The sequence below is a fragment of the Ostrinia nubilalis genome, chromosome 3, assembly GCF_963855985.1.
Source record: "Ostrinia nubilalis chromosome 3, ilOstNubi1.1, whole genome shotgun sequence".
NCBI lineage: Eukaryota > Metazoa > Arthropoda > Insecta > Lepidoptera > Crambidae > Ostrinia > Ostrinia nubilalis.
The window spans coordinates 18,756,238-18,770,338 of NC_087090.1; the positions used below are offsets into that span (position 1 = coordinate 18,756,238).

General features: G+C 38.8%; 1 protein-coding gene across 1 annotated transcript; it reads left to right on the forward strand.

Annotated features, from left to right (window-relative positions):
- Nucleotides 1–261: 261 nt before the first annotated feature.
- LOC135088201 (dynein intermediate chain 3, ciliary-like) lies at nucleotides 262–13,787 on the forward strand. Its single transcript, XM_063983093.1, has 7 exons — nucleotides 262–604; nucleotides 936–1,083; nucleotides 1,164–1,907; nucleotides 2,116–2,294; nucleotides 10,960–11,092; nucleotides 11,487–11,591; nucleotides 13,590–13,787. The coding sequence occupies exons 1-7, from the start codon at nucleotides 408–410 to the stop codon at nucleotides 13,785–13,787; spliced, it is 1,704 nt and encodes a 567-aa protein (XP_063839163.1). The 5' UTR covers nucleotides 262–407.
- The last annotated feature ends 314 nt before the right edge of the window (nucleotides 13,788–14,101 follow it).

The following is a 14,101-nucleotide window of genomic DNA, read 5'->3' on the forward strand; positions in this document are numbered from 1 at the left end:
CTCATCGGCGAGCACCTGACTCCTGACCATCTACACCTCTGCTTCGCACATCACTTCAGAAGACAAATCTTGTTTGTGCATTTTTGCTGCAATCGGCTGCGAAAATAGAACCATAGTCATCCAAATATCATTTATAAGTAATATCATTTATGATTATTAAAGGTTGAGAATTCAAAGAAATTCAAGCCAATTCAAGCATCATTTTTTTACTTATGTTTTGACAGCTATCTAACCATTTTTTTTTTTAAACCCTGTTTTGCGTTTGAGGTTATATAGGCTGTATACAAATGGACATGCATGTTAAAAAATCATGACACTGCAATTTTATGACATGACATTGTCAATGAAGACGGCAGAATCAGATGTTTTGAGATTTATACATTCGTAATATTTTATATATTTTGATCATGGAAATAACATATCAATACACAAAGGTGCGATGCAGCTTCGGGCGGCAGCCGCTGTTCTGCGAGCAGGGCCCCGAGATGTGCGACTCCGTGGCCGCCAACGAGAAGGAGCAGAAGCTGTACATCCTGCGCAACCCCGTGCACCAGCCCACGCAGAACACGCCCTTCTTCTCCGAGAACCACGTCAACACCATCCGGTGAGCGCCCGCGTCCGAGGATGCTTCGACTCCAAGCTTGTGCAACGCACCTTGGAATGGAACTCGGTCGGTATACAACCTGCTCCGCAAACTAGAATAAACAGTTTGGTTTATTTCATAAGGAGCCCGCCCGCCGGCCTGATTGAGTCATGTCAGACTGCCAGTTTAGTTAGTCATCCCGCTATAATAGCAGCTCGTAAAGTCTGACGCCAGGGTTGTTATAGCTTGCGCTAGAAGCTAGCGAGAAGAAAAAAGAAACTTTATAGAACTCGCATTCTCATTCACTCATTTAAATTACACACAACAGATTAATTAAAAGTACGGTTGGCAGGGCGGAGTACTCCACGAGTGGCGCCAACCACGCCGAGGGCGGCTGGCCCAAGGACGTCAACGTCATCGACCCCGAGGCCACGCAGCGCTATCGGCGCAAAGTTGAAAAGGACGACGGCTACATACACTGTGTCATGTCACTTTCTGGAGTACGTCACATTTTTATTACATAATTTATTGAAGTAAATTCAGGTTTTAATTGTTTATTTATTTTGATCTTGGTTTTTAGGGTATGGAGCACTACGTATTACAAAATAATGCAATCGACATGTACGAAACGTACTACGCGGAGATGAGCGCGCTGCCCGCCGTGGAGCGGAACAGCATGCGCACCGTGAACGTGTACCGCGACCCGAGCGCGCCCGGCGCCGGCCGGCCCGTCAGCTCCGTGGCCTGGGACCCCGACGGCGGCCACCACTTCGCCGTCAGCTACGTCGACGTCGACTTCAACCGCACCCCGCGCGGCTCCGTCGACGCCTTCTTCTGGGATTTGGAAAACGCGAACCTGCCGCTGCTCGCCGTCACGCCGCCCTGCACGCTGCTCGACCTGCAGTACAACCCGCGCGACCACAACGTGCTGGCGGGCGCGCTCGTCAACGGACAGGTGGCCGTCTGGGACCGCCGCAAGGGCGGGCCGCCCGTCAACACTTGCCCTCCCCACGTGGCCCATCGTGATTTAGTTCGAAACGTCCTATTCATTTCTTCCAAATCCGGCCAAGAATTTTTCTCCGCCAGCCCCGATGGAGCGTGCAAGTGGTGGGACTGCCGCAACATGAACGACTACACGGAGGAAATGATCATTGACTTGGTCAAGTCGGCGAATGACGTCCCAAATATGGCGTCATCGTTCGGAATCAGCGCACTAGAATATGAGCCCACGATTCCAACGCGATTCATGGTTGGGACTGAGAATGGCTGCGTGATCGGTGGGAACCGTAAGGGAAAGACGCCTCTGGACAAACTCCCAGGAAAGGTAAGTGTGTGCTAGTAGTTTCGTGTAGTAGTTTAATGGATTCACATTGCATTGGATTGGACAACGACGCCTTGGATTTATGGGATGGGTAGACATTAAGAAGTCATGCATACAATCCGTTAGATCTCACAAATCGCTCGCTCTTCAATTACATCACCTCCTTTCTTTGTGGCGCTACTTGAATGATGTATATATTACATTTGCTCAGTTCGACGCCCACCTGGGCCCGGTGTGGGCGCTGCGGCGCAACCCCGGCTTCCTGAAGAACTTCCTGACGGTGGGCGACTGGACGGCGCGCGTGTGGAGCGAGGACTGCCGCGAGTCCGCCGTCATCTTCTCGCCGCCGCAGCGCCACAAGATCACCGACGGCGACTGGAGCCCGACCAGGTCTGACTCCGCTCCACCAGTACCCGCAACGTTACAGCTGACCATACAATCATAGATAAATGAGGAAGGATAGATTGCTAACGTCATACATTGGTTTTTACCTCGCGTAAAATTATTATCGTCGCCGATAACTTCTACTCCGACTTCTAATGTTAGAGGGCTCTACTTGCTGGCTGAAGTGTGCTGTAACTAGTGCCATCTACCGAACAGTTTTTGATGCGACGACTAGAATTAAGTATTTGAAGGAGTTAAATGTACTTATAGCTGGTTTTCTATATAAGGTGTTATTTTTTGTACTGATCATACTTTACCAACGCATCTAATAAAATCATACAAATACAACCCAAGTGTTTTTAAAAAAAAATTCAGGCTAGTTTTTGTTTTTACTTTTCCTAATAAAAAAAAGATATTATTTTTACAACCATCCTGTCTTCACTCACTGCCTCTCTCTCTTTCTTTACTCATTTCATTCATACGAGTACGAACAATGGCCGCGCGCATTCATTCAACGTTCACACACATAAAGGTTAGATTACACTAAACCTACGTTACCAAAAATTATCACTCGTGAGTATGTACGATGTTACGTCATGTTAATAGGTACTACGCGCTGGGAGAAACAAAATCTAGCTACATAAGTAGGTAAATAAGTGTATTTTCATTAGTGTAATAGCGGGGGACTTTTCCAACGAACCGAGGCGAATCATCCGCGTTAAACTAGAAATTTAAAAAAGGATAGAAATTGGAATTCAATATCTACGGTTTCGTAATGCCTACGCAATTTATTTAGAGACGTAATAAAAAATTGATAGGTACATACCTATTACTACTTCGCTTCGCTTCAGTGGAAATGCACCCTAATATTGAATATGAACAGGTGTTGTAAATAAAACTCACTGATCAATTTTCCTGGTTTTAATTCCTAAATTATGATTTGCCATCACACTTTAGATTCATTGATTTCACTTATTCACACATTTACCTATTTTGAATGTTGTTATTTAAAGTTCCTAGGTTATTATTACACTAATCACAATACATTTTGAACGTCAAGCCTTTGTTGAATGTTCACGTAAACACTGTCTTGCACTGTCTAATCTAGCCACGATCGAATTGAGGTAATGCTTTCGGGCTGCACACTTGCTTGCTGTTCACTAGACACCACGTCGGATGTTGTATTCACAATTCGCGCACTAACTTTTTTACGGAAAAAGTCCCTTTCGCGTAAACAAGCACTCATCTGTCCAAATCACACTGTAGGTATGTACCTAGGTAGACTTCCGCAATAACCATCGATAGAACTAGGTCGCGGTCGTGGCCCTCTGGCAACAACTCCTTGATAAGGCATTCCGTATTTTTACGCAAAAGCCGCCGTCTGCGGCGCTCGCATCTGGGTACCGCCAGCACTGTGCCGGTGATTGAAATTGAAATCCAGAACTTCGTCCTCGAAGCGCACGGAATCTCGTCAAGTCAGGATACGGCTGCGCTCCCTGAAGCGCTGCGCGGCTCCAAACAAGCAAGGTATGAAGGTTTTCGACTCGTCAATGTTTCTCGTCGGCCAGTTAGTGTGCCCGAAACATAATTTCACCTGCGTTTTGTTATTGATCAAGCGCGTCATTGTAATAAACCACACATACACTGCAATACGTTTGGGCGCATTGGACGGACTGGGACGATTATTTATGTTGTTGCGCTCCCGCATGCCGATCGGCGGCTCGGCGCGGGCTGTGGGCGCGGAGCGACTGGCAGCGATATCAATATGGCCGACTCACGCGGCGCGGCACGTGGCAGTGGTCGTTGCCCTCGGCCGGCTACTACGATAGTGCGTACAAACGAATACTCACCGCGCTCAAAGGATGATTTATTTTTTATTTTTTTCGAAACATTCTTTGTCGATTTACTCGAAAACTAGCCTGAATTTTTTTTTAAAAACACTTGGGTTGTATTTATATGATTTTATTAGATGCGTTGGTAAAGTATGATCAGTACAAAAAATAACACCTTATATAATTTAATCCTAATGCTAATCCAAATCCGTCCGTCAATAATGTTTTTCAATAATTATGTTTTTTGGACCAAATATCTACGGTTTTCAATGTTTTTACATTTTCATATTGTTTATACGACTATTTTAACAATATTAAAGTGTAAAAGCATCAAAAATTGTGGATATTTTGATCGAAAATAATTCGAAATCCGGATTTGGACAAGGATTGAATATGGGAAACGGGCGTTAGTATTTTTTTTTCTACAGGGGATCGATTTTAAAATGTCAATGAGTGATCAAACCACTAATCAATCGTTACAAATCAGTGACAACGACTGTTTATAATATTTTATCAAGTTTTTACATAATATGCGCCATCTAACGGAATTTATTCTAACTACAGCCTAGCAGCAGCTTACGAAAACGTGCTTTAGATTAGCAAGATCAAAGTTAAATTTTATGATAATAATATTAAGTATTTTAATGATACAAAAAAATATTATTTATTTTATGTTATAGCGATAGCGGCAATTTTAATTGTTAAATAATATGTACTAATTAATCTACTCTATCGCATTGGGGTAACCTGTAATGTACCTGAATGTCTCCAACTTCCTCATTGGCCCTAGAGCAATTCCAAGTATACCATCAATAAAAGCCTAATTAGAGTCATCAAACCTCTCAGTCATTCAATTAGAGCCATTAGAACTTCATAACTATGAGTTGTTTTCTATGTGTAAGCTGAGGACACGTGTCTCCAGCTGACACATCTGTATCTTCGTAAATATTTATGCTACGATAATGTATTATACCTCAAAAATTACAGTCGAATCCAAATAGTAGGCTTTCCACTTTTCAAGACTTTAGCTCAAATACTGTTAAAACCACGATCAAAAAACTATGTGCGAGCTGGAGTACCGTGTCTCCAGCTTACACATCTGTATCTTCGTAAATATTTAAGCTACATCAATGTTTTATATCTCATAAATTAAAGTCGAATAAAAAAACCCGACTTCAATTCTTTCAAAGCTTTATTTCGAACCGTTTTCGAACTACGAACCGATACGTATGTGTAAGCTGGTGACACGTAACACACGGTGGATTATTAAAACCGTATAAGTTAGAGTTGCGTTTTAAAGATCAAATAATTCGTTATAATTAAAGTACACACGAGACATAATTTCAAATCTCTAGGCCTCTTAGTTTCAGAATTAAAAGCCAAAAACTATTTTCCCGCCAAATAATTCAAATAATATGGGTCGACTGCGACGTTGCCGTTCCGTGCGTCCACTAGAGCAGTCGAATTTGAACCTAAAAACTAGTACTGTTTGAATCATTTTTATTTGTAGTTTAAATCATTTAATTTCGATTATAAGAATTTTAGACTAGGAGCCGGCTGATTTCTGTATTGAGTACCTAATAACCTATAAAATATTTTGATAATAAGTTTTTATTTTGATCACAATGTTTTATTTAATCGAGGCAAAAACATTGCATCTATACTAATATTATAAATGTGAAAGTAACCTTGTCTTGCTTTCACGCCTAAACCACTGAACCGATTTTGATGAAATTTGGCATAGAGATGGTTGAGTCCCGGGAAAGGACGTAGGATAGATTTTATCCCAGTTTTTGAAATATGATAAAGATTTTCATCATTATCATATCATCTGAAAATTATAAATAACTTGAAAAAATCGAGTATTCGGGTAGCCCTAGTGATACTCTACCTCTGGGCTTCGGCTTGACAGTCCTTTTTGGGAAACCTTGTACAGGTGAACAATGGTGGCGCCCCCTATCAATGTGTTTGGTGGGACAGTTCAGTTTAGTGGGTCTTTTATAGCTGAGACGGTTCATTGTTCAATACAATCAATTCTTTCCTCTCTATTATTTTAGGTGCCTTATGTACGTATAGATTACGCACATTCTTTTTATATGAACGTAAGGGTGGGATTTAGGGGGTCACAAAACCGGTTTTACCGAAACCGAAAAAAAAACTGTATTCAGACATGGCAAAACCAGGTTATTCTTGGAAATATAATAGCTAGAATGAAATACTAAAATAACAATCAAAAACGTTTTTATTCAGCTTGATTATTATCACAGATCAATTAACATTTTTAATAATTAAGGTAGATACACTTTACTAGAAATCCGATGATCTACGTTCTTGTCGGGTATCACTAATGAAATAAAATTCCTACTTCATAAAACTAATTAATCAGGTAAATATTTATCACAGATCGATCAACTTTTAATAACCTAGGTAGGGTAAGGTGGGGCACAATGTTACACGGGGTACAATGTTACAATGCATATTTCTCCGTCCCTTTCTATTAGTTGTATGATGTTCAGCGGCTCAGTTCAGCAGCTCTTATGAGCTTGACAAACGTGTATACCAACATCATACAACTAACAGAAAGGGACGGAGAAATATGCATTGTAACATTGTACCCCGTGTAACATTGTGCCCCACCTTACCCTATACTTTACTGTGTAGTAGAATACTGGTGATCCACGGTCGGGTCGGGGAGTTTCCGGCTTTTTTTTTTTTTTGAAGGGACGCGCGCTGGTAGCTGGAGGAGCTTTTCCAGCTTCACCGGGCAGAGTGGCGAGTACAGAAGGTACTCTAGCCGTTTGGCGATCGTCGGTGCGCGTGCCGACGAGGCCGAGTGTGGGCTTCGCGAAGCGAAAGCGAAGACGTTCGCGATCGGGCCGTAGATTCCGGCTACTGGGACCGCAATTAACTGGGACAGTGGTCTCAGTCGCTGGATCGATAAAAATTAAATATTTTTCTTCCAGCGACTAGGTTCACTCATAGATAACTTAAAAAAATATATTATTCAAGCCAAAATCGGTATCGTACTAAAAGGACAATGACCAAAAGTGGTCCAAATGTCCACCACTAATGAGACCTATATTGGCTTATGGTCCATTAAATAGAGATTAACTTTCAGTATGGGACGAAAAATAAATAAACTGTCAGTAAAAAGTTATGACTGTATGAAAAATTGTAGTAGTTTACGCGCTAATCTCAGGAACTACTGGTCCGATTTGAAAAATTCTTTTTGTTATGGATAGCCCATTTATCAAGGATGGTTTTAGGTTATATAACATCACCCTACAACCAATAGGGGCGGAGCAGCGACCACCCGACCATAATTCCAATATTGTTGTCTTTCTTCTGAGTTTTTTTTTCCTTTTAGCGAGAATCTAACACGGCACACTAAGCGACATGACATAATATGCATAGATTAATCTGAAATGTGCGATGGATATAATGATATCAAGAACATTAATTTTCAGATGAAAAGGTAAAAACATGACTTTTCATTCAGTCATAACTTTTTACTGACAGCATATTTTTGATTGCGGTTTGGTTATAATGAATCAGTATTTAGTAGACTATTTTACTACATAGGTGGTGGTTGACATTTGGACCACACTCCATACATTTTTGGTCATTGTCCTTTATGAATGGTCCCAGAAAAGTATTTAATTTTTACTGATCTGGCGATTGGGACCGCGGTCCTAGTTGATAGCGGTCCCAGTTGGCGGAAACCTCGGGTCGGGTATCACTCATCCATCAGAGATTCGTAAATCTAATTATTAATCTATTTAATTACCACAGATAAATCATATTTTACTAACTGAATCACCTAAAAGTAACCTTTTCATTAGTGTAACCTAAAAGTAAACCAAAGCAGTTCAAAAATCAGCTAAAAGGTTACAAAAGTAACCTTCTGGCAACACTGACTGTTTCTCAATATTGCAGTCAACTGTCATCATTTTTTTTAATACAAGTTTTACGGCTATGGATATAGATCCTTACGGCCAATTCTGTGCAAATGCTGTGTTTCGTCTATTTTGTGATGTCTTAGTAGTGATTGTGATTTGTGATGTTAATGTTGTTATTTTTTTTTTTCAACCAAAGGAGAAGAATTCAATGAGGGCTTTCGCGATTGGAAAATCCGCCAGATGGCAATACGTAGACGCGAGGTCCAAATGCTGCGTGATTGGTGGATTTTGACATATCTGTCAATGTCATGCAAAATCTGTTTGTAACCATAGAGCAAAATACAGGGTGGAAACGATAAGTGATCTCACTCGATTATTTCTAAACTATACAAGATATCAATAAACTAGTTATTGATCCTGAAAGTGCTTCATGAGCTCTATCAAACGGTATTAATAATAGGTTACAGAATAAACTGGATCTATCCGAAACTTCAATGTTTCCAGCTTCCATACATTTGGTAAAGTCACATTATTTTAAAAACTACATATGATATCGTAAAACTGATTACTGATTCTAAAAGTGCTTCACAAGCTCTATCCAATGGTATCAATAATAGGTTACAGAATAAACTAGATCTAACCAAAAATTCAATGTTTCCTTCTGCCATACATTTAGTACTACCACAGTCATGACACTCATCTCTTGACAATATTATAGCAAGTAAAGCCTAAAACCAATGTTTTTCATTAATAATTTAAAATAAGAATACAATTTACGAGTTTATTTTAAGTATTTATTATTAAATAAAAAAAATTACACTTCTAATATTGTGTGTCTGGCATACATTTAGTATGGAAGCTGGAAACATTGAATTTTCAGATAGATCCAGTTTATTCTGTAACTTATTATTGGTACCGTTTGAAAGAGCTCATTAAGCACTTTCAGGATCAGTAACCAGTTTTTTAATATCTTGTATAGTTAAGAAATAATCGAGTGAGATCACTTTCTTAACGTTTCCACCCTGTATAGTTGTTGCCCATTTTTGCCACTTGACGTGGCAGAATCGTGGGACTTCACGGTATTTAAATAAAAATTAAAGTGGTTGCGTTTAGAAACGCCACAAATATTTGAGTCTTTGGAAACAAGTTCCTTATTATAATTGTATATTAAAATATAATTTTGTTTTACCTAGCTTTTTCTTATTAATAAAATATAGGTTATTAAGTACTCAATACAGAAATCAGCCGGCTCCTAGTCTAAAATTCTTATAATCGAAATTAAATGATTTAAACTACAAATAAAAATGATTCAAACAGTACTAGTTTTTAGGTTCAAATTCGACTGCTCTAGTGGACGCACGGAACGGCAACGTCGCAGTCGACCCATATTATTTGAATTATTTGGCGGGAAAATAGTTTTTGGCTTTTAATTCTGAAACTAAGAGGCCTAGAGATTTGAAATTATGTCTCGTGTGTACTTTAATTATAACGAATTATTTGATCTTTAAAACGCAACTCTAACTTATACGGTTTTAATAATCCACCGTGTGTTACGTGTCACCAGCTTACACATACGTATCGGTTCGTAGTTCGAAAACGGTTCGAAATAAAGCTTTGAAAGAATTGAAGTCGGGTTTTTTTATTCGACTTTAATTTATGAGATATAAAACATTGATGTAGCTTAAATATTTACGAAGATACAGATGTGTAAGCTGGAGACACGGTACTCCAGCTCGCACATAGTTTTTTGATCGTGGTTTTAACAGTATTTGAGCTAAAGTCTTGAAAAGTGGAAAGCCTACTATTTGGATTCGACTGTAATTTTTGAGGTATAATACATTATCGTAGCATAAATATTTACGAAGATACAGATGTGTCAGCTGGAGACACGTGTCCTCAGCTTACACATAGAAAACAACTCATAGTTATGAAGTTCTAATGGCTCTAATTGAATGACTGAGAGGTTTGATGACTCTAATTAGGCTTTTATTGATGGTATACTTGGAATTGCTCTAGGGCCAATGAGGAAGTTGGAGACATTCAGGTCTGTAATGTTACAGATATGATTGTTATTAATTGAATAAATTAAATTAAATATAATATAGGTAACTAAGTCAGAAACGTTTGTTAGTCATATACCTCGAAATCAAAAAATCCTTGTAGCTTTTCACCTATTCGCATTTCGCCGCGATATCAACATTTCTGAATAGATTTTTATTCTTGTAGTATAATTTTTGATCGCTAATTACCTACAATTGTCTAAAAAATTCATAGTAGATTTACTTTCCTGCCTGTCTTCACTGTAGTCGCTTTTCACCTTGATGGATATTTGTTTGTAATGCGTTATTACATATCGCGATATTTCCTTTAAGCACTATTCAAAATATATGCGGCTTAATAAATAGGCTATTGATAATACATGCTACATCAAAATTTGCTACAACAAAAAACGCTATCACGGTGAAATGCGAATAGATGAAAAGCTACAAGGATTTTTTGATTTCGAGGTATACGACTAACAAACGGTCAGAAATATGATATTATTTCGTCGAATTGGACATAATTTTATTTTTCCGAGCCTAGTAACGCCATCTAGCGATTCTGTTACGCGAGGTTTGTACCTGCAGCGTATGAACGTTAGCAATCTATCCTTCCTTTTATTTATGCCTCTACCGCTTCCGCTACCTACCCGTGCGAAGCCAAGGCGGGCCGCTAGTATACATAAATAAAGCGCCAAATAAATTAGTCCTTCCTTGATGAACTTAAGCGAATCATTTCAAAACTGTATGGAAAACGTTTATAACGTCGATAATGTTTAATAATTATTTTTATTGACTTGGTATATTTTAAAGGTTTGAAATCAATGGCTTTTTTATGTAGGTTACAAAAAAGCAATATTGTAAAGCCCTATCCGTAACGTGAGCCGATTGGTATCGGCAGACTGTCGCTGATGCTGCTGACGCAGTGGGACGGGCTGGTGTCGGCGTGGGACCTGCTGCGGCGCCAGCACGAGCCCGTGCTCACCATGCAGGCCTGCGAGGAGCCGCTGCTGCGCGTCACCATGCAGGACGCGGTCAGTCCCGACTCCCGCTGCTTTACTCCACCGCGGCTGTACGACGCGTCGCGAAGCCGCGACACGGCCGCTTCCCAATCATGTTTACCAACAAAAATAAGATTCATTTATTTTTAGCCCTGGACAGAAATAATGTAGGCCCTCGTATGTGAGACTGCGCCCGTTTCATTAATTTTTTTTAAAGATGGATATGCTACTTTTCACAAAACTTTATTCAGCCGTCATAATTTTATTATAATATTGAAAAAGCGTGAAATATTTAAGACTTAAATATCTAGATAATGGCTTGACTATCCGATAAACTTAATAATAATATACTGCATTACCTATAAAAAAGTGAAACGGATTAAACGTCAACCAAATGAAAATAATAACTACTTTTAACTCTCGGCAGGGCTCGCTGGCGGCTTGCGGCAGCCGCAAGGGCAACATCTACATGATAGAAATGTCACACAGCCTCACGCAATCGGACAAGAATGACAAGAGTCTGATGACTATTGTACGTAATATACTTATAGCCTGACCAGGAACATAAAAACCCTGGCATAGAGGCGCGTCAATTGCATTTGATAGTGCAACACTGAGTACAGTCGTACCTGTGTTAAATTAATAGGCTAACTTTATGTATCAGGATTCTGGATTACGGGCTAATTTGATATTTTCATAAATTAACGAAAAAATATTATTATAGGTAACCTGATTTAAATAAATTAAATGAAACCATCAATCGAGCTAGTAGAATTTATTTTATTATTCATCAATAATCAAATTCAGAACTTGAATATTCAACTGGAATGTCTGCTCATGAACGCTTCAAACTCGGTACTTCTTTCCCAATCCCATAAAATTCAACACTTAGAAAGTGACAATTTTTTTTAAAATAGGTACCCACAGCTAATTTTCATAGTGGACTGTACATACGATAAACATGTCAATCAATTTGACAACCTTTGTCGGAAACATTATTCAATGAAAATATTGTCCGAACCCTTAGTATTTCTCTTCGACAAATACTTTAACACATTTTGAACCACTTTTCTTTCACGATTATAAAAATATTTTAGCAATTTAATTCATAAAACCAATTGCGCACATTTAAAATAAAGTTTGTTTACACTTTGACAGCAATAGACTGACATGCAAGGTGACATGTCAATGAAGTTTTCAGTTACTGTTGCCATTAAAAGAAATTAGTACCATTAGTTTTCCGCAACATGGCGAGGGTTTTTATGTTCCTGGTCAGGCTATACCATGCTTTTTTCCCATTATATCCAGTCTTTTTGATCTGTACCTACTCGGAACACAAAACAAAGCAATTAAAGAAACATTTGATTTTTAAGTTAAACATTCATGGTCGCTATTTAATTTTATCATTGAATTAACCTGCGATGCCTTATCATATCGACGTATTGGCATGTCGCTGTACAGAGATGTCGTAGAAAGGATTTCGAGGAAACAAAATTCGATGTAATAGCTATCGCACTCAAGTATTGTATCTACATTGAGAATAATGTACCTATACCTTAGTTCTTTAGAAATTTCCCTAAATGTAAACAAATATGGCCAACTGACATTGACAAATTTTTAGTCTATGTCAGTTGATCTACTAGTGATGCGACAAAATCTCTCGTTAATCGCAATTCTGTAAATGTCATTTACGGACTGCAACTGTAACAGACGATTATTAGATTTTTAAAGATCGTTTGTATAATTATTAAGATCAATCCCTCTTCTGATTGATGTTGAGATCAGTAATGTGATCGTCAAAATAGGATCTTCTTAATCAAAGAAAATTAAATTTTCCCTTTTTTATTTGTTTAGGAAATATAATTTAAATTATACTGTGGGTCTAGACAAAGTGCACAATAAAATCGTAAACCAGTCGAAAAGTGGTCGAAAGGCCTTTTTATGTGACACTCGTCTGTATAATAAAGCTGAATTAAAGACTTCTTCACAAAGTGAAGTGTGTTGTTGCATTCAATGAAGAAAAAATACATTGTTGAATATAACCTCGTTTATATTTTATTTTAAATTAATATTATCAAAGTAATTGGTAATTGAAATAATTGAATACTTGAAATAAGCTCGATAAAATTTACAGATTATTATCTATGAATATTGTCTATAACTTACAGATTTTCCAGAGATAGGACCTAAATTTAAACGTCAAAATGTCGATTTGACATTTTAACATGAAGCACAAATTTTCACCATCCGAATATTTTGTTAAAATATTTTGTTTTCAATGTTAGATTTCATATTTGTTTCATCATGAGAATAAAGTTGGTTTCATGAGCTTGTGAAATAATGTGTATGATATTAAGAAAACGTGAGTATTATAGTGTAATTGTGTGCACAAGTGTTTGTTTACATCGATGGAAAATTCTAAAGAATTTAGGTTTATCTAGCTAAACTCTGTTTGTTTATCAATTTCGATGTTGTATTATTGTTGATCCATTTGTACAAATGTAGACTCGTCCCATTCCTTGCACGCCAGATGTTGGAGCGCGAGGCGAAGCGCGAGCGCATCCTGGAGGCGCGCCTGCGCGAGATCCGGCTGAAGATGCGCCAGGCGGAGGAGGGCAGCCCCACGCACTCCATCGGCGAGCCCGACCCGGCCGTGGGCGACCGCGACCTGGCCGACGCCGCCGCCGAGTACACGGCGCTGGTCAAGAAGGAGATGGCCAGCATGTGACCGCCGGCCTCGCGCACACATTCACGACAAATTTTATTGTCTGTCTTGTTGCCTTGTCACCAGCTGCAGGAAAAGCTTTCTAAACTTTACTATTTACGCTTACAATACTTGATAGAAAATTGTATTAGGTGCTTATTGTTTATAGGTAGTTTTAATTTTGAATAAGTTTTTTAATAGAATATTTGCATAGCGTTGAATTTTCAATAATTCCGTTTAATAATTAACATCTCTTCAATTATATTTAAACCTGACTGCTGCACAACAGTCTCGCCTAGGTACCTACTATTCACTGGGCACACTTATCGCCAGTGGGC